Raw genomic sequence first — 27,817 nt, forward strand, 5'->3', positions numbered from 1 at the left:
TACTAGAGAAGAGTTACAAGAAATGGTTGGTGCGACCAAATTTAACGACTATAAATCACCTAGTTGAAGGGAGACAACTTGAGATTTACACAAAAAGTTTGATTGTTTCCCTTAAAACGAACTGTTAGCTCACCGCTCGATCGCCTATCCAGCTTTACCACCACTTTCATCACGATTAAAGAATTTTTTAAAATAGATATTTTATGTTCACTGCAGTTACACATTTATTAGATTATGAGATTAATAAGATTAGAACTGGCTAATTGCATATGCCTTGGCTTAATACTTCATGTATTTTTCCTTTCTGGATCCGGATCATTTGGGTTTTGAGCGTTGCGAGTTCAATGAAAGTTTAATGCTGTCACGAACAAGAAGAAGCAGAAAAAAAAGAGGACAGAATCGATTTAAGTCATGTAGTTTCGCATCAAGAAACAGGACACACATACACACACAAAACAAATTCTTTGTAGCTGTATTTTTTTATTTATAGGGGAGGGGGTCTTTTCTGAAAATAATGTGAATGACTTGTACACAAAAGCTATATTCATCTCAAACAAACAATACCCGCACATCTGACCTCAGAATCACAAATAATAAATTACATTGAAATATCTGGTTTTGTTATTAAAAACTAAGATGAAACATTTTTTTTTAAATTACACAAAGCAAAAGCTAATTTTATAGAGCATGCTGTATATTTGTTTTACAGTTGTAAATGCATTTTGAACGTTGATGATTCCAGGTTCAGCAGCTGACCTGCACATCGAATGCGCGTCGCCTGAATATGATAATCATTGAAAGTAATTATTTTAAATAAGCCATTTTAACTGCGAAGAGGGTGGCCTGGTTTTAAGTGAATACTTTAATGTATAAGTTACGTTTGAAAATAAAAGCAGGTGGTATAAAAAGCTAAGTAAAACTAAGCTATTTAAAGTTAAGCATGAAAGCAAATGTGTCAAAAAAAAAAAATAAAAAAATCAAACCAAACAAAATGGTGTCATCTTAAGAAATAAAAAGTAATTGAAACAAATTACAAACGCCGTCCAAAGAAGATGACACGAGAGATAGAGAGGTTGTGTGTTGCACGTGCATGTGTGTGTGTGTGCACGTACAGATCAACTACTGTAACCATCAACGTCTAAAAGCAGAGAGCTTATTTGAGCATAAAGACACAGTTAGGATACACTATATGTCATTGTTTGAATCAAAGGAGCAAGGACTCGATTTCTATCCGTTTCAGAACGACTGGTAATTATAATTTATCGTAAGTGTATGCTTTGTGAGGACGCAAACAGTTCATCCACCACACGACATGTTTTGCCCGAGAAACTAAATAGCTGACAAAAGAAGGGAGTTTTTACGACATGGTTATTCTAGAACTAATTACATTTCGTCACGTCTGCTAAAGGTGATACTAATGGATAGACCCTGGCTGGCTCTGTGTGAATCCTACTCACAGCCATGCCGGTGCTCGTAAGGCGTTTCATTATTTGTAACCTCCTGCCACTGTGTTTACGTACTGTTCATGAACTTCCCATGTTGACTTTTGAACAACTTTATTTGTTTGATTTCAAAACTAAGGAGGTAGATGTCAACCGTTTAATGTGCCATCCCCCCTTTTTTTAATATTACGAGCAATCAGGAGGGTGCGTGGTGGCTTCCTCCAGTTTTAGTACAGCGCGCAATAGTCTTAGATAGGAGAGTCTGTCGTAAGAAGGATTTATCTTAATGTAATGTAAATAATACAGTTTCAGAAAATGGAATAAAACGCACATTTTAGATGTATTTCTTTGCAATTGGGAATATTTTTTTTTTCGTGTTGTTTGTTCACTGCTGCAGTCTACCAGTTCATGTACATAATCTTAAAATTTATTGTCCTCTTAAAGCTGAATTCCCAAATTCGAATTCTTAAACACTGCCAGTCGTTTGTTGAAATGTTGTCCTTGCTGCTGAATAACACAACTGTTCCAACTAAGCTATAACATGCACGTATACTTTGAAACAACATTTCACCGCGTCGATGTGGGGACTAATGGAAAAAAAGGTGATCCTAATGATGGCCTTGCCAGTATAAGCATGCAGAAGTGACATATTCGCTCGACAGGTACTAATAAAACATTGCTCATTCTATCACAGTGTTGTCAGGTCATTTTGATGCAAGTGTGGTATGTGCGCAGTTGCTACTGAGACCTGCACGTTAGAGCACAGGTATAGCTTGGAGTCATTGCTCGATGGGCAGCTTATCTTCAATGACTTGATGCATCTTACATCAGAGAATCAGAAATATGTTTGGATCGGGCTGACCTAGCCGAGATGACTGAAACTCAATGCCTAGAGAAATTAGAAGGAAGGGCAAATTTAAAGGCTTAAACAATTTTTAGCTCGACATCACCCAGAAGGTAACAATTCATAACAAAGTATCGCGTATGAAGATAATGCTGACATTGTGATGAGAAGATAAAACGGAATTTTCTTTCCCTTCTACCACTATCTCCCCGACACATAGACACATACAAAAAGACATATAGGCGGCCAGGGTGGCAGAGACAAGGGACACACAGAGGTCAAAGGTACAAAGAAGCAAAATGCATGTATCAAGGCCTAACCAGAAGACATCTTTATCAATCACTTAAAAGTCAGTAAAGATGACATACAATCTCTCTCTCTCTTTAAAAGGCTAAATGCCAACGCTTGATTTTTGACGCAAGGAACGAGCGATTCTCGTTTGTCTGTTTGATTAAATTGTTTTTGATTAAGCCCATCCCGCTCTTCCAGAAAAGGGTGGAGCCCGGAGTGTCGCAATATCTCAGTATCATGTGTACAACACCTTCACGTCGTCACGTTGTAACACTTTCCGGCTCCCGTAGTCGCAAAGGGACACCATCGTTAACTAAACATGACAACACATAACATGAAATGTAAAAAGAATGGTGATATTGCGTGAACAAGTGTAGAACAGGGTCCATTTCATCATGTCTCTCTTGCAAGAAAAGCTGACTTAATGCACCACGAAAATCGTTGTCCTCCTTGGTACTTTCCCAACATGTCTGAATATATTCAATGTGCGATTGAAGTTGCTGAGAACGTAGGGGAGATAATACCGAAAGTTACGTGCAATACGAAATAATTTTAACCACTGTTCACTTTAAATAATTGCAGAAATCAGTGATGAAGAGACAACAGTTGGAATGAAGTAAGGTACAAACAGCGTGCCATCTGTGAAAACATCACACATTCTGCACTGCGTGCAAGAGCTTTATCATGAAAGTTGAAATGTGAGGGATCAAGCGTGGTGTTTATCTAGCCCAGATAAAATCTGCTATTTCCGTGTGTTATTTGTCTTCGTGTCAACAGCTGTTGATTTATTTTACCAGGTATCCATTTCTCTTGCGTCAGCCACCCACACTTTGCTGCACACAGAGCTTGCTAGTGCAGGGAACTTCAAAGTTTGCTGTTACATGTTACAACTTCTCTGCCTTTATGTGAAACTTCAAGCAGGCGATTTTTGTTTTCTACAGTCGAATGTCCAGATTCCCTAACACTGACACAAGTTATCTGCTTTTTTTTTTTGTCAGTTTCTGTTTAACGTCCAGGTAGCATCTAATTCATGTACCCTTTGGACTGCCGATCTTCTATACTCGACCGCCAGTCATCAGACAGTCCTATGGTCATCTATAAGCAGTCAGTCCTATGATCATTGTTATGCAAAGGAGACGCTGAGTTGTCATCACACGTGACAGTTTTGCATATGTCAGGCTTATGTATTTATTTGTTAATCACGAAAGAGAAATAAAAGATCTCGTGTGGAAAAGTTTTATCTCTCCTGCAACAGACGCACTTAAACAAGTCACCTGTAGAATCGTCACAAGATATTAGGTCGGTCTTTACTAAGTCGAGAATCCTATGACAGGTTCATGTTCTCGACCCACTGATACTTTAGACTGGGGAAGGGAGGGAACTCGTGTGTGGGAGGTAACCAGAAAGGACGTAGGACAGAGGTCTTTAACACGTGGAAAATCTCCTGGCGCTCAGGTTCATCCTGGTGACACCTAAATGCTTCAGCGGACTGTCGTTGAGGCAGTGGGTAGGAAGGTCAAGCACATCAGAAAATTCCTCGAGCTCCTCCATTTCCGACTGCACATCGTCCAACATATCCTGATGTTGCTCACAGCTCCGAGCAAGCTTCAGTTGGTGGATGTCGCTTCGAATTGTCAGCAACTGTCGTGCGAGCGTCTGGTCCTGCGTTCGCATCTCCGCCTGACACACAGGAAAACAAAGAGCATTAGCTGAATAATGAATAAATCAGCAAAACTATACGTCAATTGTTTCTAGTGCATTCTTTCCTGAGATTAATGAAACTGTATTATGACAGTACATTAATTTCAAAATGTCGCGTCGATGTCGTAACAGATGCAATGGAATTTAAGGGAAGATTTTCTGCCCTGAAAAATCATTTATCCTAACGAATTCACAAGACTAGTAAATGACTAAATATTTCTTAAACAATGTTGCATGAGTGTGACAAATCTCCTGCCTTTTGCTCTACTCAACAACTTGCGCTTAAACCAAAATATACACTTCCTTTAATTTTGTTTAGGGTTTTTTGACTGGTTCCTTGTTTTGGTAAAGGAAACTGTTTCATAACACTTTAAATAAAAATATGGTTAAATACAGTTTAAGTTTTGAAAAAGGACACACGCGAATGGCAATATATCTGTGTTAAAGAAAACTGCAAGAAGAGTCAACAGTTATTTCGCAGTGAATGCAGACCTATCCCTGCAAAACTGTCATCCTTTGCCGTCTGAGTCAACGAATACATCGACCAGTATGTGCTTTCACCACTTATTATCCCCACTTACCTCAAGGGAAAAAGAAGCCTCGTTTGCAATTAAAATCACTTAAAGATGCTCACCAGTTCATGTCGCAGCCACTCCAAGGCCGAGTTGATTCTTTGCTTTCGTTCCGGAGTCCACGCTTCGTCGGCAGCACCTTGAAAGTCCAGCTTCCCGTTGACGACGTTGAGATCAACCGGAAAGTCCGGACCGTCCACGTACTGGGCACGCCACTGCATGACACTAGGTCGTCTGGTGCTCAGGCACAGTCGCTCGGCCGTCTGCTTCAACCGTGTCAAGTCCGAGGGCATGCCATCGTCCTCGATGTCACCAAGATCAGAGGTCGTCAGCAGCGGCGACCCCGGGATAACTCTGCGGCCAAGCAAAGGGCTCGTACTCGGAATGAGGGCCGACTTCCGTCCCAGCCAACCTCGTCGGGGTAGCTTGGGGCTGCTGCCGGTGGACGGCGTGCTACCCACAGATTGTCCTGCGACCTCGAGAGGGACGTCTGGACCGTCAGGTCTTTCTGTGACGCCATTTTCTCTCACGGAGCTGGTGAGGCTGAGGGTGCTGGAAGAGCGACTCACCGAAGACGAGTTGGTCGCCTCGAGCTCGGGCTTGTCGTCGACATGGTTGTTATTGCGATCATTGTCTTTCTCCTCCTTGAGACCCTCGTCATCGACTTCGTGCTCCTCGATGACAGCCGACAGGGGTCGCTTGCGCTGCAGGCTCGGCGTTCTGGTGAGGTCATCTTTGCGGCATCCCATCATAGTTCCATGACCTTACGTAGACGTAGACATTTTCTTCCTCCAATCTTCAGAAGCCTGCGGGAAAAAGAGAAGACTCACGTGATTCTATGACGTAGCTTTGAAAGACAGACGACCACGTAGCGTTAATGTTGTCTCTAACGACAACGGTAACTATTTTTATTTGACGTATTGTAACAACAAATATTTTGTCAGAGGAGGCTTTCGCTTCATCTCTTTAAAGAAATACAAATAATTAATTTTTCTAACAAAACCAAAACCTTTTCATTGTTTTTCACCATAACCTCTATCCTAATATAATTTCTCTGCAAACCAGTAGTGTATCTTCTCTGTGTGTGTGTGAGAGAGATAAAGAGTGAGAGACTAACTCTTCATCTATATCACCTACTTTTAATTAAAAAAGCTAAAATCTCAAATCATACCAACGTATGTCCTGGCACGAGTAACGCTGTTTTCACTTAATCTCCGAATGTCGTCGTGCCTCTGTATACTTCCAGACGATTAGGCCACCTCCTCATTGACTACTTACAATCACAAAGCTAATGCCAGCGAAGCACTCCTAATGTCCTCAAGCACCTCAAGAATGCATACAATTCACACAAGCAAGAAGACTTCCCTCAGTCCTGTACCTAACCTGTAGCAGGTGAGTATTCAGTTATTATGGGGGCAGCTTGAAAACACGTGGCAGGGAGGGCGCCCTCGGCAGTCTTTTTAAGAAGAGAATGCTACTTCTGAGTTCACGGACCCAAACATCCAGGGTTATATAAGGCAATATTTTATAGTTGCATACAGACCTAAAAACATTAATATTAACCGTTTGATAGAATTCTGTTGCACGGGAAAATATTATCATCCTCTGCTTGCCCAGAATTTTTAAACAAAATAAAAATACTGGAGAAACATCTGGCAATAAATACACGTCCTCCAAGGAATGAAATGAAATGCATATTTTTGACGAAGACAAATGAGATTCGCGTTAGAAACAAGTTAGGACCTTGCGAGTCATAATTTTAAGAAAACTTTGGCATAACAGTTTCAGTTACATCTTAGATAAAAGGTGTCGGTTTAAGAGGACAATATCTAAATCACCTCTTCTACAACCCATATGACACACACATACACACATATATGAGAGGGCAGACATGCAGCAAACGCACAGAAACACAGACGCACTCACACATACATATCCAATAGAGTGTTAATTTTCAGCAACAAAAAGAACAGCACAAAGTGCAATCAGGTAGCCTCCAACCACGATGTCACATATCTTTCAGATAGCATCACACTATCCGATGTATGACACATTTTATGTGATCATTCGGGCATCACTAGCGAATAAAATGGAGCTTTATGACTACAGAAACAAATTCCACCTCGATCATATTTCTCCAGCTTGCGGCCACTTTATAGGAGATAATACAGTCTGTCATCTCAATGGACATTTCATTGTTACTAGGCAGACGTTACACAATAATGCAAAACAAAGCCATGAAACAGGAAGTCAACCCGTTCTTCTTAACGCACCCACCCACAGAAACACAGCTTGCTTTGTGACAAAAGAAAGCAAAGAGATAATACATGACACACAAACAAAAAACCGCATCAATCATCTTTATGAATCACAAGAGCACTATTGCAACACGAGACCATCACAAAGGAAAGCAAAACAAAATGCATATGTGTAAAGAGACACGTTAATCCTTCAGCAACATCAAGACCTATTTGTCTAGATTAAAAAATAAAAAAAAGCGAGATTGGGTTTCCTCGTTGGTTAATATTTAAATGAACAATATTCTGTCCGCGCATGTCTTCTCTTGTCAAGCAAAAAATCTAAAGGTAAAATTAAGTTTGAGGTTTAGAGTCCATTATGCCAATTACTGTCACTCGCACCGAAAAGTATAGTTTTTAAAAGGTTTCAACTTAGGGGCTCCTTTCTTTGTAGTGTTAACAGAGGATGTCATCAGAAGCTGTGCACATTATTTAGCGAAGAAAGGCAGAAACATATCTATCTTGACATCGCAGAGGGGGAGAGAATGATTACCATCTTTATTTCCTGTGGCTACAAGGCTTGAAATACAAAATATGGATTCACGTTTGAACCTGTCCCATAGGACAGTGTAGTGGCAGCAGGGAAGTGGGTCTGGACATACTCTGACTAGACGAGCCCAGATTACAAACTGTGAGTAATAATGATGGTCCAAAGGCTACTATCGATGATCTTAAGAAGGTCTTTGAAGCAAGCTAAGTGGGTGGAAAGTATGGGTGGATATTCATGTATACGACCTTTGGTGACGTTGAAGACTGTGTCGTGTGCAGGTGAGCAAGTAGTCAAGTGCAAGTCTAAAGGTGTCACAAGTGCATAAAAGGACACGGAGCACCACGAAACATTTCAGTGCAAAACACTTCAGGAGAGATAAAGATAAACATTCCTAGATGTCGAAGGATGGGTGAAAATCATTCTGAAATATTTGATGCAACAGAGATCGAGTTGCTCAATAATCTGTATTTGTCCGATCCTAGCACCCGTCTCCACTTCCCCTCTCTCTCATTCACATCTAGCATACATCTAAATCTGATTTTTAAACTTAGAATAACAGAGAAGTGTTGCCTTAAAATTATGACCATGTTTATGGAAGACGCGAAGTTTCTCCAGACAATATCGAGAGTGGAGGGAATTCGACCCACGAAAACAAGACCGGCACGCCAACGTAAAGAAAGACAACGTTCAGGTTTCTTGCCCTCGCTTCACGTCACTATACGTCACGTTGCACCGTAACCGAGGTTGGAGATGGACCTCTGTGCAACACTTACTGCGGGACAAGGACAAAAACACTCCTCCCACTCGAAAAAGGGCAACCGAGAAAAAAGGGAGAGACTTCTGTACACTTTACAAGCAAATAAGAAACTTCCTTTTGCTGACTTTGAGATTGGACCTTTGTGGAACGCACTTCTCGACCCCTGGAGGTCAAGGTCCGGGCTAGTTGTAGCCAACGTAAGAGGGCAAAGTTGTCGATGTGATGTCACCTCAAACGATCGCGGACTTGACGGATAATTAAATTTTAACGAGCAGTGTACGCACCTGAAGGAGGAGTCCAGAAACGAGGTTGGCATGAATGCAAAGCTAGTGTAGGTCAAGTAAGAGAGAACATTTTTACTCAGCGGCCAACTCAATGATGTCATCGTTAACCATCTACTCTCATTTCGCACATCATCATCATCATCATCATCATCATCATCATCAAAAGACTTGTAACACCTATACATCGTTCTTCTTTGAAGCAGTTCAAGACACGTGCCACTCACGCGCCAAGAGGGACAGAGACACCTACCAGAGACTAAGCTCATCAAACTAGCAAGAAGAGAAAACGGAAAGTGCAACGAACCGAGACGAAATAGCAGGACATGAAGCGGACTGTACAGTGGTCACCAGGCATGGACGACACAACCTGTGTAACCTCCACCCTTGATGCGAAGCTGTTCTGGAAGAAAAGAAGTTTCCTCCATTGCCTGCGAAGTTCATGGGCGTTTCCGACATTTGAACGCGAGCAATGGCGACAAAAATCCGATGCAGGATGCGAAGCACCAGGCAACGAGTTTGACAAGTGGGCGGAGCGCTGAAAGAAGGGGGTAAGGGAGACGTGGGGTCGGAAGGTGTTCTTAAAAAACATCCAAGCCCAGCGACTCAGGGGAATTTACAATGACCAGGATAGTCAAAGAGTAAAACACTCCAAAATCCATCTGATGTAGATGGATGTAAAGGCCTACATTTTATGGACGCTGGGGAAGTGAGGTGTTTCAGAACTTATCTCGGGGCCAGTGAAGGCGGCGCTCATCTTCTTCCTCTCTCGCTGCCTCACCTCGCCTTCCCTTCCCTCTACGTAAGGGTGGGGAATGTACGGACCACGGGCAGTATGCGACCCACGAAATCATTTAATCCAGGCCCACCAAGGCAACCACAGAGTTCACTAAATCTATAAGCTTTGGTCATAAATGTATATTAAGTGAATAATAATAAGAACAAATTTGAAGGGAAAAGCAAGGAACGTCAGACATATTTTACAGACTCCAAACAGTTGTTTTGATAGGGATTTCATAGAAGCAGAGCATGTTTTCCGCGCACCTGATTATTTACTAATAGGTGGATGGTGGTGACTCAGAGGACACTGGTATTTAGGTGGTAAAAATTTTGACACACTGTAGCAAAACTACAGCTTGACCAGGGTAAATTTTAAGAGATAATCTAGTATGATATGTGAATGGTGTTTAATAAATATCAAAATGGCAAAGGGAAAAAAATCCCTAACCCTGCTCTACAGTCAGGTCCATCCGATTACGTACTGATCAAGTATGTATGTTGAATGTATGTTTGAACGCACTGGTTAAATACTAATCAAAAGTATGTATGAATGTGACCATTGTGTATGGGTGAATAATTTAGTCCAAGATTCGCAAATCACGCGTTCGAAGGCTGTTCTTTTATCTGACCTTTAAATCTCAGGGGACCTTCACAAACACCGATTTCACAGCAGGGAAGAAAAGGGGTGGGTGAGGGAAGAATGGGGTTGTGGAGGGTGGATATGGGTGCGGCTGAACTTCAGGGACAGCGAGGTCGTTAGCCAACTTTCACGCCCCTCTCTGTCATCAAACATCGACGCAAAGTCTTCTGTGATGAAAGTGAGAACTCACAGACCTTTGTCCTCATACAAACTTCCCTCATCTGCGGATTAATGTCATCGTTTTATTCGAGTTTTTATTATCTGAATGGCGTTTGGATTACTGTTAACCTGCCTCAATTTTGTTTTTCGTTAGCATGCTGTCAGGCGCTTGTACACATGATCTAGAAAAAAATGATACTTGTATCTCTAGACTTTGTCGTCATGTCTTCAGGCTGTTTAATGGCTGGAAACGTTTATGATATACGTCAGAGTACAAGAAATATAACCTGATAAAAGATTTTTAATGTGAAATCTTCCTCTCTCTCTCTCTCACACACATATATATATACGCGCGTGCACGCACGCACACACTCACGCGCTCGCATGCACTAAACACTCCTCCTTGCGCAATCTGTGACCGAAGGACCCAGGGTCAAACCCACGCATGTACCTGTGCACTCAGCCAACTGTTTTCCCAAGAAAGTTTTTTTTATTACACCACACGCATTGATCGTCATTGTCATCCGCAGAAGGGCGTCCAGAATGAAAAAAATGTGGATATTGAAGAGAATGTCAGATGAATATTGACAGATGCTTTGTTCACACAATCCGACATTAAACAACTGTTTTTTTTTTCTTTCCGCCGCTGCGTGTCCCAGTATTTGTGCCTCTGGAGTTTAACTTGCTCAGTGTCACTCCGTCGTGTGAGGTGAGTGTAATTTATAAGTTGTAATTTCAAATACGCCGGCGTTCTTGACATGTTAATGGAAGGCAAATAACCAGAATCAATTGTGTTGGCTTGTAATTCTTTTTAAAGCGACTTGAAATTACAATTGAATGTATACATGCAATAATTAACGACACAAGAGAAGAGAATCAATTTTTTTTAGTTTCTTTAAATTACAATCTAAATAAAATTGCAATTATACACCTGGTTTGTTTGGATCAGAACATTAAAAATAGAAACATTTGAACATTAGAGATATCTGAGAATCTTGAAAAATTCTTACTTGTGCGTGCAGACACACACACACCTCCACATGCACACAGCCTCTCTCTCCCCTCACACGCATATTAAACACTTTATTTCTGTTTTTGAAACCGATGGGTGGGTATTGTACTCACAAAATCGTAAGGTCATATTGTGGCAGTGAATAGGTTAATAGCATCGACTTATCTCATCATCTTTCGACATTCACTGGATTCTCGTCACCTCGGCGTCTACCTTTCCTAGGACTCCGCCCAGAACTAATGAGCTTAGTGTAAAGCTAAATGTCGGCGCAGACTGGGTGTCGTCTGAAGGACGATAAATTGATGTACAACACACAGGTAGACGTGTCTACTGTTGGGTGGTGGGTAAACTGACCCAGTGTGTCGACAATGAAGCCTAGACACGTTTCAGGGTCGTTCTGGCACTGCCACTGAGTACCCCATACACCCGACAAACGATCGTCCTTAAAGGGCGGAAGATTTGTGCAAATGTATAATTTTTATTCTTACAAAACAGTTTTAGGGCATGCAGATACAGAAGACCGTATAATTCTAAAATATAACCATCTGATGTTATTAAAAGGTGTACTTATACTGTGTTAAGAACTTAAAAATTATGAAGAGGGGAAAAAAGAGTTGGACACTAAATTTTCAAATCGGAGGTTATTGTACTGCGGGCAATCTAGTACTCTGCTAATGTGAGTAGTGAACTTACTGTAACGGGAAATCAAACAGCGGGATATCATATTATTTATGAGCACTATTGGATCGTCTGACTGACGTATCTCCAACAACTTTATCTTGGAAAATGTACGGCGTACCTGGCACATGACCGTAAAGAAGGTTAATTCTTCAGAAGTTAAAAAAAAATACCTTCTTCTTTACAATTTGATGACTCTTCTCTTCTCCAGTAGTTATGCTTGTTCCTGGCTTTTTAAAAAGATGTTTATAGTCGGTAGGGTGTTCACCTGATGTATCAGCTTTAATTTAGAGAGCTGGAAACCTCGAAGACGTCACTGAACAAAGACGGTTAATAAAGACACGCACTGTGCTGCCTCTGTGAACACAAAGTGATATCATTCACCTAATCTAGTCATAACATAGGTTTCGTTTCATTATCTTTTGCTTTTCTATATTCTGAGTAACTACGTCATAACTGAAACCGAATATTATCTCTCGGCTAATAAGAGGTCATAAACATCTTGTTGTCTTTGCCTGACGGAAGGTCAAGAAAGCACAGTTAGCGCTGCACACACACACAGTACTTACTGCTTTCTAATCTTAACATTTTTAAAAATAAAATATTGAGAAAACAGTTGTAAATAGCCCATGGGCTGGTAAGAAAACAGGGTGTAAGAAGTCCACGCAGAAGTCAAATTTTCATCTCTACCTCTGCGAGAAAGCTGGGCGATCATGTGGAATCATCAGTGATATTAACAGAATCTTCCCCAGAGACAGGGCAGCATTGGTGACTTTTGTTGGAATGTTTGACTTCAGATGCCTTTGATTTCACTTGATAAAACAGAAGGGGTTAAAAGGGGTTGAGCCTATATCCCCGACGGAGAAATCCGAGGGTGGAGAAAATCCTGCTCACTTTGAACCTCAACGTTTGTGCCAACAACAAAAAGAGTTTTCCTCCTTCCTTCCCTTCCCCCAGCAAACTAGAGCTGAAAGTACACAGAAGTTTTACTGGGTTTGAAAACAAAAACTTCACTGAAATTCAACAGGATTATTGTTACTTTTTGAATGTTAGGAAAGAGCGCTTTCATGCACTGCTGACATCCATCCATCTAGCCAGCCAGTCATTTCTCTACATGAGTGTGTTTGTGTTTAAGCACTGTGTGTGTGTGTGTCCTTGTACACACGAGATTGCACTGTAATGAACACCTGCTGAATACAAAATTTAAAGAACAACCTCCCTCAATACCCTCTCACCACACCCCTAAGCTCAAGACATCTGCAGGCGGCATGGTCGGAAAATCCATTTTAAAAAGCGGTGGCACAAAGGGGACCGGCGGAACCAAGCCATGTACATCCTGATAGCGAGCTATGAATATATATTAAAGCATGCCTTTTAACATTTTCAGGTGATTCGATGTGGATAAGTTAAAGCGTGCCTCGTAACTCTACAGTCTCGTGGACTTAACAACTTCTCCGATTTTAAGACGAGTCCTGCCAGCTGGATACCTTGTATGAATTTTTTGAATGGTGCTAGGTGATAGAAAAAAAAGCTGCATAAAAATTTCAGCGCCGTATTTAGAGCGGAAAGGTTCTGTGTCTCTTTTTTTTCTTAAATAACGCACATCAGCTTTTTTTTTTCGCGAGAGAGCATCTGACAACCCGAGGGAGGGATTCCTCCCATTGCATTAATCTGTATTGTCAACGTCTAAATGACTTATACAGGGAGAGACCTCAAGCTCATACAAAATGCAGCATAACTTACGACACTGTAATTTCCTTGCCGGCATATTTTCTTTTTACCATCTTTTTCTACCGTCCACAAAGCTCAGACTTTGTTGAGGACATAGGGAACGCAAAGCTCTTTGGGACAGGAAACTAAACTCGATGTTCCCACAAATAGGACAGGGTTCCTTCATCGGTGGTTGACAGAAAAACGAAAGAAGTTCGTAGGGGCAAAGGAACAAGCCAGCCGAGTAAAGAAGCCTTTGCTGATGAATGAAAAAAAAAAAAAGAGGAGGAGATGGGGGTATTGACATGAAAATTATGGCACTTGTGCAACACGGCATGAATCTTAATGCTGGTCTCGGGTGACATACCGACAGAGTGACAACTTACAAGACGTATTACCAGATGATTTTATGCACAGGGGTTGTAGTAGAAAAGGGGTTGTGAAGAATGCTAGAAAATGATATCGTCGGATGCGATGGGCTTTGGAGAAAGCTAGAAAATGTCGTTGTCGGGTGTGATGGGTTTTGGAGAATGCTAGAAAATGTCATTGTCAGGTGTAAGGGGTTGTGAAGAATGCTAAAAAATGTCATTGCCGGTAGCAAATTTTTTCCAGCGAGCAACTGGGAGGTGTGGGTGATGAGTGAGGATGAGGATTAATCTTGTTCTTTCATTTCTGTCTGAAGAACCAGACAGCTAACCCCCAAAAAAAATCATTTTACTTTCATTCCATCTTTTTTCTTCTTCTCTCACAATCAGAACAGCGTAAGCACACGGAAGCACGCGTGTATGCGCGCGCACATATTCGCGCTTTCGGGCGTTGCCATTCTCTTGGTAAACACAATCAAGGTAAACACAATGTCGAAAGAATAAGACAACGCACGGATTGAGAAAATGGCACAGTCTGCAAACACAGGGCTCTGGGTCTGGTTGCACGGCTTGATTTCAGCAGCTTTATGCTAGAGGAATTCCTTCAGTAATTCCTGCGATTCCATAGCTCGTAGCTTCGTCACAAGCGCTGGCAACACATCACAGGGTTCCCCCTCGGCTGACCGCCCGACAAAGGCGGGAGTGAAACCCGAGATCCTTACACTGGAAGTCATCTTGGACGTCAGTCGGGTCAGACATTACCCTGCCTGTCATTTTCCTAGTCCATGGGAAACATGTTGATTTTGCTTCTAGGGCATAGTGACACAATTTGACATTAAAAAAAGCAATCTTGAAGGGTCAGTTGGGTGGTTTCTGTTGTTCGTGCCGACCGACACATTCAATCTCTTGTCCCGACGAGCAACGTTGGCTGACGTCTGGCAGAAGCGACACACGCCCTGAAGGCAATCTTACCTGACACTGTCAGTGCAGGCAAAAACATTCTAGTGAACTATAAGTGAACTTCTTGGCACAAAGTTCACGTCAGCCGCAAATGGAACACTGTCACCACCCTCTCGAGTTAAACCTCTACAGATTTTAAAATGAGGGCCATGCAATGTCACTGTTATGAGTATATGACCTGGTAGATATTGGCTTTTCATGAAGACAGAGAGAATCCAGCAATATTATGAAATATGTGAGATTCTTATCGGCAAAATTAAATCAGGAGTCCTCATATTTGAATACTGCGAACCTATTCACTATAAAAAAATAAAGGTAGTAAAATGATTTTGAAATTATCTAGAAATATTTATATATATATAACCCACAAAAATCCCTTTGAGATTCTTATTAACACTTAGTCTGTGCCCTAAAAAAGTTTTTCTTGAATTATAAACAATCGTTATATGATAACTTATTGCTCATGTAAATCTTCTTCTCGGCTTACAGGACACAACTGAAACGGGAGGAAACGTGCTCCTTTCAACTCCACTATATCACAACATCTATTTCATGCCTTCACATGTCTGGGAGGAACAGGAGCTGAATGTGGATGAATACACAGCTGAGGATATTTGAGAAAGATTAACGCAAGAGATTGATAATGAAACCCAACCTTCTGTCCTCCCAGAGCAAGGGGTGGGCAAACTGCGGCCAGGAGACATCTTTGGGCAAAACTTTACCTACCCCTGGTCTAGAGACTGATCGGAAGATTTTAGAGCTGACTGAAACAAAGAAAGGGAATCCAAAACAGTCAATATTCGTGAAAATCATATCTTCACATGCGTTATCAGGTCTTTCTAAAGTAACCGATCGAGATGATCCTTTGACCAGGTTTGCCAAAGTTGCGTGATGGGTATTTTAAATATAGCCAGACTCGACAAACGTTCGACTTTGTTTCTCCCATAAAGAACAGCCTTTAGCAAGAATACTTTCAGGTGAGAGGTCTGACAAAGCTCACGTGGAGAGGCTGGTCATGGTACCGGGGATACAAACTCGCAAACACACTGAGCCATAAAACCAGCGCATAAAGGACTTTTGCGGCGGCGTTCACAGAGATAATCGGTGGAATGCAATAATTGTGGTCTTTTGATAAGCGCAGAAAACTCCGATGAATGATCCTTACTTTCAAGGAGAATGATCCAGAACATCAGGGCGAAGAAGGTGTATTATCGCCCCTCTCGTTCTCCCTCCCCAACACGCATGTACGTCAAAGGGAGAGAAGGGGCGTCACGGCTCTACAAAGAACCCCAATTATCGGCCCTTTTCGCTGACTGTCGGGAGAGATGTTCCACGCTTCATGTCACAACCATAATGATGGCACACTGCCTTCTTGTTTCCACACAAGGTTACGAACCAGCATTTGAGGTGAGGTGAAGGAGGAGGCAGGGGCGAGGTTAGCTAAACATAAAACACACACACACGTGGGGAATGTACTGTTCAGACACCAAGGTAACACAACAATGCAGTAGTGGGGAGGAGGTCTGCGCACATGCGTCTGTGTGTGTGTGTGTGTGAGAGAGAGAGCAGGTAGAATAAGCACAGTTTTAGCCCGTTGTACAGATGCCTTTACAATCATTCACTACATGACTCCATTTTAAAGCAGGAAGTAAGATTAAAAAAAAAAACTCCCACAAAATGCAAATATTCTGAACTTTAAAAAGTTTCAAGGTTTCAATAGTCTTACATCTACCAAGCACCATACACAAAGCCCACCCAACCATGCCCGCCTCTCACATGCACAAAGTTCACACCCACACAGAACATCAGTTTATTATCGTTTTGCATGCTTTAGATCTTGAGCTTGTTATTAATCCAAACACGGTGTTTGCCAAAAGCAAAGAAGACGAGAGGAAAAAAAAACCGGTGGTGATTTTTTTTTATGTAACAAGGGCGCTTTTCTGTCGATCTTTGCTCTCCTAATTCCTCAGACCTTTAGCAGACAGACGTGATCAAAGTCTGCGTACATCGTCTCGATTTAGCGCTTGTCAGCCCAGCTATTTGGCCCTGTACACAAAATCCGGACGTGGACCCGCGACCCCAAATTACAAAATAACACCGCCATTTCCTGGCCTGGAGAGCGCCTGAAAGTGTCATTTACTGAGCCTCCACAACCTGCCGGGTGTGTGTGTTGGTGGGGAGAGTGTTTCACACCCAGTCAGCAACTAAGACTATATCACGGCAAGGTAGCTGGCTCTGTAAACAGATGCCACATGCAGAGAACTAACGGTGTGCTCGAGACGAGAGCTGAACCCAGGACAACCAACCTTCACTGTATTGGTGACAGGTGCTAACCGCTGCGCCACCGGGCCGCCCAACCTGCCGGGGGGAAAAGCCTACAGCAAGTGTTGATGCAAGCAATCCCCACTCTCGTGCAGGGAACACATCGTATTGTCAGTGATGTCAGCCAGTTCATCGCGTGCAAATATTAACGCAACAATAATTGTTCATAGCTCGTGTCTGATAGGACGATCAAAGAGGTGACCGCGGTTCAGGGCGAATCGCTCCGTACACGACACGGGTGTACATAACATGACAAAGCGACGTTCAGTTTGAAAATACAAAGGACCCTTTGTTAAAAACGGTCATTGTCCCTTGTACCACTGTTCAAATGTTACAAATTGACATTGTGATTTTCCGGTGGCCTGTTCACTGATACGAGTATGTTATCAGGTGCAGGTGTATTAACGGGTATGGAACCCATTTCGCGCCCAGTATGTTGTGTATCCGTTTGCCAGCCTGACCTGCTTGAGCTATACGTGGTTTTGTCCTTCAGCCTGCTGTAAAACTTATATTAATTATCTTTTAGGTTTACGATGGGCAACGACCTGCCAAGTGCCTTCGATCATTTGGTGAGGAGAAGAAAATGAGTTTATGTCTGCAGCAACCCGCTGATGGCAGGGTGTCAGCTCCGCATCAGTTCTATCAGGCGCGCAAAGACATTTAATAAGCCACATCACTACTGAGACCATCACCACCAGACAGGTGCAGCAACCAAGATAATTTTCTCTCATCCAGTCAAACCGTGATCCCGTTATGGCGACCGGTGGTGCAGAAAGCCAAGGTAACTCAGGGGTAAACCAAGGCCTGGACACAGCAACAGGCTTCGTACCATGGGTAACAGGCCTCAGGTCTCGTTCACACAGGAATCATATTTCTAACTGGATGAAAAGTTCTCCCGGTCTTCCCCACTTGCCTCTGATTCTGTGACCATTTAGCGAAAAAAGGCTACATGCTTATCTCGTTAACCTCTTTTTTTAAAAATCCTGTCCGCTGAGCCACCTGCTAAACACACCGTTGGGCTGATCGGTGGCACGAGAAAGGGTAAAAGGGCAATTTATCCGGGTGTTTTCCGCCGACAAACCCAGCATAAAAGGCGAGGCAACGTCGTGGCATTCTCTGATGCGACTGCTGGCGCCTGACGGTCCGCGTGCGCAGTGGTTTCAACCTCCAACTGTGACACACGTGTGGTATAATGAAAACGCACCTGCCACGTTCTTTACTTCTTATTTTTGTAAACTCCAGGGCCGTGCATATCCAAACGTCAACCATTCTCCTTGTCAACCGTTTTGTTCCTCCCCAACCTACTCATCCCCCACCCCCTCGTCTTTTAACTTTCACTTTTGCCGCCGACATTCTTGTCATGCCGTCACGGCTGACCTCGGCGATGACCCGTCTGCACAGGAAAAAATTTCGTTCCAATCTTGGCGGTTCTCTGAACGTTCAGCCCCGCCTTCGCTCATCATTCACAGCAGTTAATAATGTATGTCTGCTTCATGTCAACTAGAACATGTTCATGGTTGTCACGAGACCCAAAGTTGGGTTCTTTTGAGCCCGAGGCAGAAGGCATGAATGCTGCGCGTGCTTCCCCCATACGTTCAACCCCAGACCCTCCCCCAACCGTGACAAGACATTCAGCAAAGCTATACAGTCCGGTTTAAAGGTCTAGCGAGGGTTTTTATTTGTAACGAATGAGTAGAGCTCAGTCCAGCATACTAATTAATGCTCCCCACTAGACCTTTAAGCTAATTAAATGGTTGACAATTCTACAATTAACATCAGCATTGGACGTGATGACACAAGTCTCCTCTCCTAATTACAGGAATATCATTTTGCTATTGCTGAGCTCCACCTGCTCAAGGACCTATCTAGCTTGCTTGAGGAACAGTGTATAATATAAATAAATTGATTATATTAAAGAGATAAGAAGGTAAATAATACTATATTGCACCTCAGTTTTTTTTTCTTTCCCTATGAGAATGGTATACACAGCTATGACGACTGTTATTGAAGGAACGTCCTCTGTGGTTATAAGTTCGAGAGAATATTTTTATTTGGAGCTATTACAGATCGAGTTACTTTATTAAGAGCTCGAGCCTATAAGGATAACTAACACCTGAAAGACCGACAGGACAAAACCTGAAGAAAGAAGAAGAGAAGGTCAAGGCTAGCTGGAGCTCTCACGTGTTAGTGACATTTGCTGTGTCAAAGGTCAGAGGTTTCAGGAAAAGACGTTTCCGTGTCACGTCATCCTGTCACATCACAGTTAACGTCTCTTTTCATCTTTCTGCACTTTCCCCTCAACGTCAGACTAGCAAAGCTCCGCTGTTCAATACGGTAATACGTGTGAACACTAATATCTAGTGAACACAGAACACTATTTATAGTGAACACAGAACACTAATATTAGCAGGGGAAGGTACCCCTCTCCTTTGCGTACCCTTCTCCTTTCCGTACTCGGGTGGGCATAAGTGTGTGTGTGTAGTTTATAACAAATGCGTACATGCTAGTGTCCTACGGGTAGTTTGATTGTCTGCCTTGAAATCCACCCCTTTACTTACAGCATGATTAATTCACTGGGTTACGACCCCCGACCACAGCTAGTAACCTGCGGTTCAACCCCCAGAATAAGAGAACAATGTCACGGTGGAGTTAACTAGAGCATATATCAAACATACCAGGTCACCTTTCCGGGAACAGTTGTCTGGCCTAGGTTGTATCTTATTGTATCATTAATTAATCTTATTCTTAAGCTACCTATTACAACAGTTCACAATGTATGTCACAGCGCTTGATGTAAGGCTTAATCCTGTGTAGTGCACAAGTTATTATACCTGTCGAGCACCTGTTCCATTCAGCATACAGGTAAGAGGGAAAGGGGAGTATTAAGAGGAAGAAATGAAGACTGGGAGAAGAAAGAATGGTAAGAAGAAGAAGAAATAATAATGAGAAAAAGAAAATAAGAAGGAAACGATGAAGGATAGAAAGATGACGAAGAAAGACAGAAAAAAAGAATAAACAACAACAAGAGGAATAAAATAAACAAAAAGACCGTCAAAATATCCTCGTTCCCCAAGCTTAAAATATACTGTCAAGGCATTTGAATGATCTGGTTGATGTGCTAGATGTCAGACTGCCCGACGGATGACACAAATGACAGAGTCTGCTGAAAAAACGAAAGATGACTAAAGCCTCTGCTGAGCCCTAACGACCTACATCGGTGAGTAATAACGTGTGACGAGAACACACTTTCTATCTCGGTTCATTTTCATTCGCTGTCCATTCAATCCTAATGTTTTTTTAAAAGACACCCTTGCTCTTAATATTTAAAAAATATATTATACTGTATTTATAGACACCTGTGCGTATCTTAACACGATTTACACATCTAGTAATTATATTAACACGAAACTTAAATCCAGTTTGAAAATCGGTAAGAAATTACTTAAAAAAATACAAGGGGGGGAGGGGCTGTATGTATCTTATGACTTTTTATTCCACAGTATTTTTTTAAAAGTGCAAAAAGTGAAATGAAACAAGCATCGATAATAATGCAGACGAGGAAGCGATGATGTTAAAAAGATAGCATGTAGACGACTGAAAGCCATGTTAGAATAAAAGCAGAAAAATATAGCTATACAACGCCTCTTGGTTACAATTAGCTACATCTATAATTATAATGCTATAAAATATTTCTTTCAAATGTAATTAAAAAACCCAAACATCCTGTCAGTGGTGATAGAAAAAACAAAAGCAAAAGAAAGCAAAAAAAACTTACTTATGAAAAATGGAAGAACGCAGAAAGTTGAAGAAAAGTTGGATGTATATATTATACGTGTGCGAGAAAAACTCTTTGACCAAAATGTGTCACAGTGTGTTATGTATCTATGTGCTCTGGAGCGTGTGGTGAAATATGTATTCCACATTGCAGTGTACAGTAGGATGAATGGGCAAAAGCAAAAGTAGATAAGCATTTATTTTTCGAGTAATCTACAGACTGTCGCTGTGGTTTTGCTGTATTTAGTGCTGATGCAGTCACCCGTCTATATCCGACAAGACATGATGTGCTTCTTTTACACATGAGTCCTAAACAACAGCTTGAAATCCTTTTAAAGAAACTATGAATGCTTTAAGATGAAAGCAAGAATATGAATAGAAGAATAATATAAAAGAAATTTTATTGACACCTACCGTCGTTCCATTTAGCAACTAGCAAAGGATTTCTCCCTGTGAAGTTATTCAAACTGGAATGGGTTGACAAACATGCTAACCCTATACTGTAATCTGTTGACTAGAAGGTCTTGCATGTGTCACTTGCTACTTTCTAAACAGAGAAGCAGAAGGCTTGTAGACGGGCAAAGATGAGTTCCTGTGTATTTCTAGTTGTCTATGTAGCTTACTCATCTGAATAAACCCTACAATGGGGTCTGAACCAGGGATGGGGAGAAGGGGTTAACCTTCTCCTCAAAAAAAGATGCTGAGGGGGCAAGAATGTGAACGTCGATCACTGTCAGCATGGAGTTCGGTCCCCAATCCTCCCTCAAAGCCGAGAATCTTTCTATGCCATTGCCCTAGCTAGGAATTAACCCCACCCCAACTATAAATCACATAAAACAACGAAGCACATAATATAAAAAAAAGTAAACGATGGGTCAGACACGCTACAAACGATGAAACTGTGGCTCAAGGCAAACTTTGTGCGAATGACTCACGGGAATGTGGTAGGACGCGATAGTAAACCTCAGCTTTTACGATCTGCTTTGTCATATTATGGTTTTAAGCAACCTCGTGGTCGACAATAATTCAGTTAGAAAGTTTTATATCTTTCTTACCGATATGTTTCTTGCGACGCCGATGCCTCGGGCGTGAGTTTTGTGAGCGAGGAGATGTCTATCGTTACAGATAACACGGTGATGTCACGCACGGAGGGGCTTGTACGGGGGACAGAGTTTCGCGAGCTGGCGGAGTCAGGCTCGGTTCTGCCCGAGAGGTCACCGGGTCACTGAAACGTATCGATGCCATGATCTGCTTTCTTGTACCTTTTCTTATCAAAATTCTCTCTTTGAGATAATCCTAGATTACATCCCGCTGGAAAATACCCAACGCCGGAGAGATCGGTAGCTTGTGGATGTGGGATGATTAGGAAGTGTTTGTCGAATTAAATTACCAGTATATTTGTTTTAGGGTCAAAACTTTTACCTAAGAGTGAAATGGCAGTCCCGGCTATAATAATAATAATGAAAAATTGTAAAGCGCATACTCACACTCCCAAGGAGTATGCTCTTAGCGCTAAAGAACAAGAGTTAGGGTGTGTTGATATATTTGGTCTTTAAAAACAAAATAAAACAAACATGACAACCAAACTTAAATAAATCAGAATTTGAGATGATAGTTTAAGTCATCGATATATTTGAAAAGGTGATATATACTATAATACTATTGCACACGTAGAGAGATTGAAAAGAAGTAAAAATGTAAAAAAACCCACGACTAAAATTAAAGCATAAATACAAGCACGGACCTGTATACGGGATACAGATTCATGATACAAGTGTTTGAGTACAGCCAGGAAAGATAACTCCAAAGAAAATACAGGCTGTAAGGCGGTTGACGTAATTCCAGTATTGAGACGAACTTGATACAAAACAAACATGCCGTGAATGGTGGAAAGCTTACCGATGAGCACACAACCCGACGATGTCTTCGCTCTTTTGTAAGCGGAGTTAGTTTACGTCGGTCGCCGAAACTCCAAGATTTCCGAGTGATTCTTGTCACCACCGATAGGCCTCCCACCATGCACTCCGCGAGGCGCGTGAGCTGCACAAGCTGACGTCAGATCTCGCGAGACTTCGCGTGCAGCCTGTCCGTTCGCGACTGACCAGCGCACCGTCTTCAGCTGCGTCGTCGTCCCAACCAATGAACGCCTGCAGGACGCACTGACACACCTTCCGACCCCTCAACCTTTGTTCCAAAGCTTTCATCAAAGCAAAGCAAGATGTGGAGAACCAGGTAGGATTAAGAAGGCACGAGAGTCAGCTCCCCTTGCACTGACCTCCGAGGCTAAAGCTGCATCGCTGGCCTTACGTTTTCGTCTGTGCTGGAGGCAGGTAACTCCTGTTCTGACCTTTCCACAGTTTGTCGTTCTTGCTTTGGGACAGGTCGACCATTGACGACATCCTGTGCACGACGCCCATCAGTCGAAACACAGGGAATTAGAGAAAAACAAGTAAACACGTCGGCAAAGGATTCAAAGTTGTTCACAGATATCTAGAAAAAAAGAAAGAAAGAAAGGAAGAAAGACAGAATGTAAGTGAAGTCCAAACTATGCCTTGATGCCCCATGGTGGCCCTTTCAGATGTAATCTTTGTTGTGACAGTCTGCGCAAGACCTTTAACGAGTTACACAGTAGACAGGAAGTTGAAAGGTCACCGCCATTGAACGCCGTTGCGCAAACCGGATGCCGACAAAGGCAAGGAAAGGTAACACGTATGCGAGTTTGCGGCCTATGCTTCGACTTGTTAGCCTGTACGGTTGTTTGGTCTTCTCTGGTAATACGACGACAATTGAAGTCAGTTGAAGATAATAACTGACGTCTGTATCTTGGTTTGGAATATCGAGCTCACAATCTCTTGTGACATAACAGTGTCAGGGTATCAAGAGTTTCAGAACACCGTTTGACAGGAAAAGGTCACATAGACTGTTGGCATATAAGACAAGTGTTACACAATCATTGGGGACTCGATTGAAGAATAAAATGGTCGCTGTCGTGTGTGGGAAGGAGACACGAACACTCATCCAGTCCATCCCTGCTGTGGTCGATATCAAATCTACCATCTTGTATTGAAATGAGCATGAGAGAAAGAGGAGGGAGAGAAGAAGAAAGTAGTGGAACAGCGAACGTAGATATGGAGGAACAAGAAAGTCCTTATTAAGACCTCAGCATCCAAAGCAGCGAGACAGGGAAGGACCCTAACAAAGGGCCATCTCGATAACAATGTCTAATGTCTCGCTCACCTGAGTCCATTACCCGCTCCTCTTTTATGTGTCTGTGTGGTTTTTTGTTTTTTTTTTTGGTAGCTGAGCCAGCAACACCTGCACGATAGCGACGGCTACTAACCCTTTACCTGCACCTCAGGTAAGACAGGTGCAGTCTGACAGGTGGGTGGTCATAAGAAACTTCGAATTTACGCGAAGATAATGTCTGTGATTTACTCGAGTGGAGAACACTTCAGCAATGTGTGTAGGTGAGCTTTTTTCTAGGGCAAAATCGTAAAAACAATCTCAGATGAGATGAAAGTCTTTTGTCAGGGAATTCTAGAAGATTTATCAGGAGATAAAGAAATGGGGAAAAAAAGTGTTACATTTGTTGCTGTACAGCGAATCTCGTCAACTGTTGCCATTTCCCTATCCCTCTTCCCCTCCAACTTCCCCGACCAAGGACCTACAGGTTAAGGTATTAAAAGGAACAGAGCAACGGCATGAAAGACAGACATTTTATAAAACAGTAACTTTGGGAAAAATCGCCATGTTACTAACAATTTTGAATATATAAATACCTTTTCTGCCACTCCGTTTCCAAGGCGACATTTGTAAACTAAAATACTGAAGTCTTGTTTGTTCCCCTCAGCAACTACTAACCAACCGTAAAATCCTCCCAAACAACAGCAAAAACAAGTGTAATAGACATCAACGATATCTCTAAGTATAAAAAGTAGCAGGAATTTCATTGACCAATACTCATGTTAAATGCTAAGCGTTGATGCGATTCGAAGTGTGCATTCTTGGCAATAACTTTCTCAAAGTATTTTCCTGTCAACAGCGCCTCTGGTGTCTTGTATGATAAATATTTACTGACATGGCATACGAGCCTGTAAAGTAAACTCATTAAATCGGAAATGGTCAGAGGTTCTCGTCCTTTTGTTAAGATGATCTCTGGCATGTGTGTTTGCACTGAGGGCAAAGGCGGACTTAACATCCTTTGAGTAAACAGCGTGTCGTTACAGCAGTGGCTTTATTATCAGCATCCCTGCGAACATTTGTGGTGAATGAATTGTTTTCAAGCAGCAAGAATTCTTAATATGCAAGTCCTTGAAATAAAACAAAATATCTAGTTAATATATATATATCTTTGTCTCTCGTGATGACGTAAAGGGGAAGGGGAATGTTGTTTTACGCTGAGCCAGCAACCAAGGCAAGGCAGCTAGCCTTGTAAACAGATGCCACTTGCAGAAAGAACAGCGTGTCCGAGACGAGAGCTGAACCCAGGACAGCCAATCCTCACTGTATTGGTGACATTTGTGACGCTAACCGTGGTGCCATCGTGACGTAAAGGGAAAAGCTGTGTACGTCACGATTAATTGACGTCACCGATAACTTGAAATGCAGTCTGGGACTACTTTACTGTGCGGAGGGATTACCAAACTAGCCTAAAGTCATCAATACACCTATACCAATAAACGCACCCCAAATTTCTACTTGTCTGCTATGCAGTGTGTACCACTCCTGTCAAACATCACACCCTCAGGGACTACTTTACTGACGGAACTATATACAAGTGCGGAGAGTATACGGAATGCTTCAGTCGTCAAGAACAAGCAACTCTGTCCAGCCTAATTCACATGTTTATCTTTTCTCTGTTTGCTCGGGAGGTCTCTTCCTATCTACTCCTGATAACCTCAACAGATAAAGAAAAGGAACTACGTAAGACCAGCGCACTTCATGCTCATTTCGCCTCAAGTGGTTGTGAATGATTAAAACAAATTCTTTGGTGATCATCCTAAAGGGCTTTAAAGAACTACAGAAATGGACGCTAATAGTGACTCGTCTGTCTTAGAGAAACATATTTCTGTAACTCAAGATGGTAAATGTGGTTAGACCAAACAATGAGCAGTGCTTCAGACTGTGAACACTTCCACTTTGTAAAACCTTTCAAGTCAGTCTAGTTTATTCCGCGAGCAAAGAGTAAATAATTAAAACAAAAAAGATTTCGGAAGTATAATTTTACAAATAATTGAGAGCGTTTCCGGCTTTTAAAAACTCGCAAAAGCTAATCGCATGACTTCGTTATGATCATGAATAAGGTAACGGTATTGATTATCCCATTATCAGTGTCGGTCACCCGTCCCTCCTGCACGTTAATTACACATTTGTGATCTGGATTTCATCCTTCCTGCTCTAATGTTATTTTCGTGGATCGGTCATTCAGCCTTTAAAGCACGCAATAAAAGGAGTGATCGCATTAACAGCACGAAGCTCAAGCTCAGATTGTTGTGTGTGTGTGGGCGCGTGCACGTGTGTTGTGATTTGTGTGTGGGTGTGGGGTATATGAAACCACATTTTAAAGCATTTATCTCTCCTATCAAGTGTTCTAACGGGTCATAACTGTAATCACATGACTTGGCTGAGAGGAAGTGGGTATACTCAGTTCTAACAAAACATGTTTTCAAATTATAGGACACCTAAGAAGCAGAAAACATTTAATGAGATAATAAAACAATTACCTGATGGAGTGATTTCTTCTCTGAACTGACGGAATACAGCGTTGTCGATGGCCGCCAGTATAATCCAGTGCGAAGTCAGGTATTCACAGCACGGACCCTCAGAGAGTCAAAGTAGATTAAAGGGAACGCTCGCCAGGTGGAAGAAGGTCGTCAAACGGGCGGCGCGCTGTTACATAAAGGACGACAACCAGTCCCTGCAACGTGCGCCGCAGTTGTTTCCCCTTCTGGAAATGACACAGCTGTCCCTGCAGACGGCAGAATGCGAAGCACGAGCGTGAGTGAATGTGGCGCGATGACGAGAACAGAAGTGCGCAAATCCTGTAGACACCGCGGCCTTTCTGTACTGTGGTTGACGGTGCACGCGCGACTACAAACCTACAGAGAATGCTGTGTGCATGGCGAGTTACACTTTAGTTCACGTTATTTAAATATTTTTCTTTTTACTAATCAGTCGAATCTCTTTATCTTTCTTTTTCTTCCTGTTTTTCTCTCTCTTTATCCATACACTTTGTCCTTATGATTTAATTAAAAAAATTGTGCATCACTTTCTCTTCGTGTATGTCCGCAGTATTAAAAAAAAAAACTACTTTGCCCAAAAAAATCTAATTAAGAACAAATTCTAAATTTCTAATATCACGAACTTTACGAAAATGTAAATTACTCCTGCCGTGTCTGGGATTAGTCGAAATCTAGCCCAGACGATCCAGCTCCTCAGTGGTATCCAAGCAATTGTAAGGTGGGGGTGGGATTGACTTGTGCAAAGTGGAGAACGACCCTCTTCTGACGCCTATCACCTTGCTTAAATTAAGTATTCAATGTTGTTCAGTGTGCAGGGGATGATTTCCGTAAAAGTTTTACTGTAATTCACCCCGTTCTCTAAAGCTGAGAGCAGTAACCACACCTTTTTAATTCACAGATAGGATTTAGTGGTAACAAGCAGCTTGAGCTCCTAACCAGTCTGGGCTTTATGCAAATGATTAGCTCTAAAAGTAGATTTTCTTTCCAATAATTCTTATTCT

At 42.1% G+C, this 27,817-nt stretch overlaps 1 protein-coding gene across 6 annotated transcripts; it reads right to left on the reverse strand.

The window, feature by feature from the left end:
* Window positions 1-460: 460 nt before the first annotated feature.
* On the reverse strand, window positions 461-27,124 carry LOC112562851 (protein FAM167A-like). Of its 6 annotated transcripts, none has more exons than XM_025236412.1 (3): window positions 26,799-27,124; window positions 4,913-5,656; window positions 461-4,257 (listed from the first exon to the last, which is right to left on the reverse strand). In XM_025236412.1, exons 2-3 carry the CDS (start codon window positions 5,600-5,602, stop codon window positions 4,003-4,005), a joined length of 945 nt encoding a protein of 314 aa, XP_025092197.1. In that variant the 5' UTR covers window positions 5,603-5,656; window positions 26,799-27,124; the 3' UTR covers window positions 461-4,002. The 6 variants fall into 6 exon arrangements, with proteins under 6 accessions (XP_025092197.1, XP_025092202.1, XP_025092198.1 ...); XM_025236417.1 differs by lacking the exon at window positions 26,799-27,124 and adding an exon at window positions 22,975-23,313; XM_025236413.1 differs by lacking the exon at window positions 26,799-27,124 and adding an exon at window positions 22,131-22,256.
* Window positions 27,125-27,817: the final 693 nt, after the last annotated feature.

This window comes from Pomacea canaliculata, linkage group LG4 (genome assembly GCF_003073045.1).
Source record: "Pomacea canaliculata isolate SZHN2017 linkage group LG4, ASM307304v1, whole genome shotgun sequence".
NCBI lineage: Eukaryota > Metazoa > Mollusca > Gastropoda > Architaenioglossa > Ampullariidae > Pomacea > Pomacea canaliculata.

Bases quoted from the DNA above. Each gene is read 5' to 3' on its own strand.
- LOC112562851 (XM_025236412.1), bottom strand. From the start codon at position 5,602: ATGATGGGATGCCGCAAAGATGACCTCACCAGAACGCCGAGCCTGCAG. The intron at 4,258-4,912 runs GTGAGCATCTTT...CCTGTGTGTCAG, and splicing joins AGTGGCTGCGACATGAACTG to GCGGAGATGCGAACGCAGGA.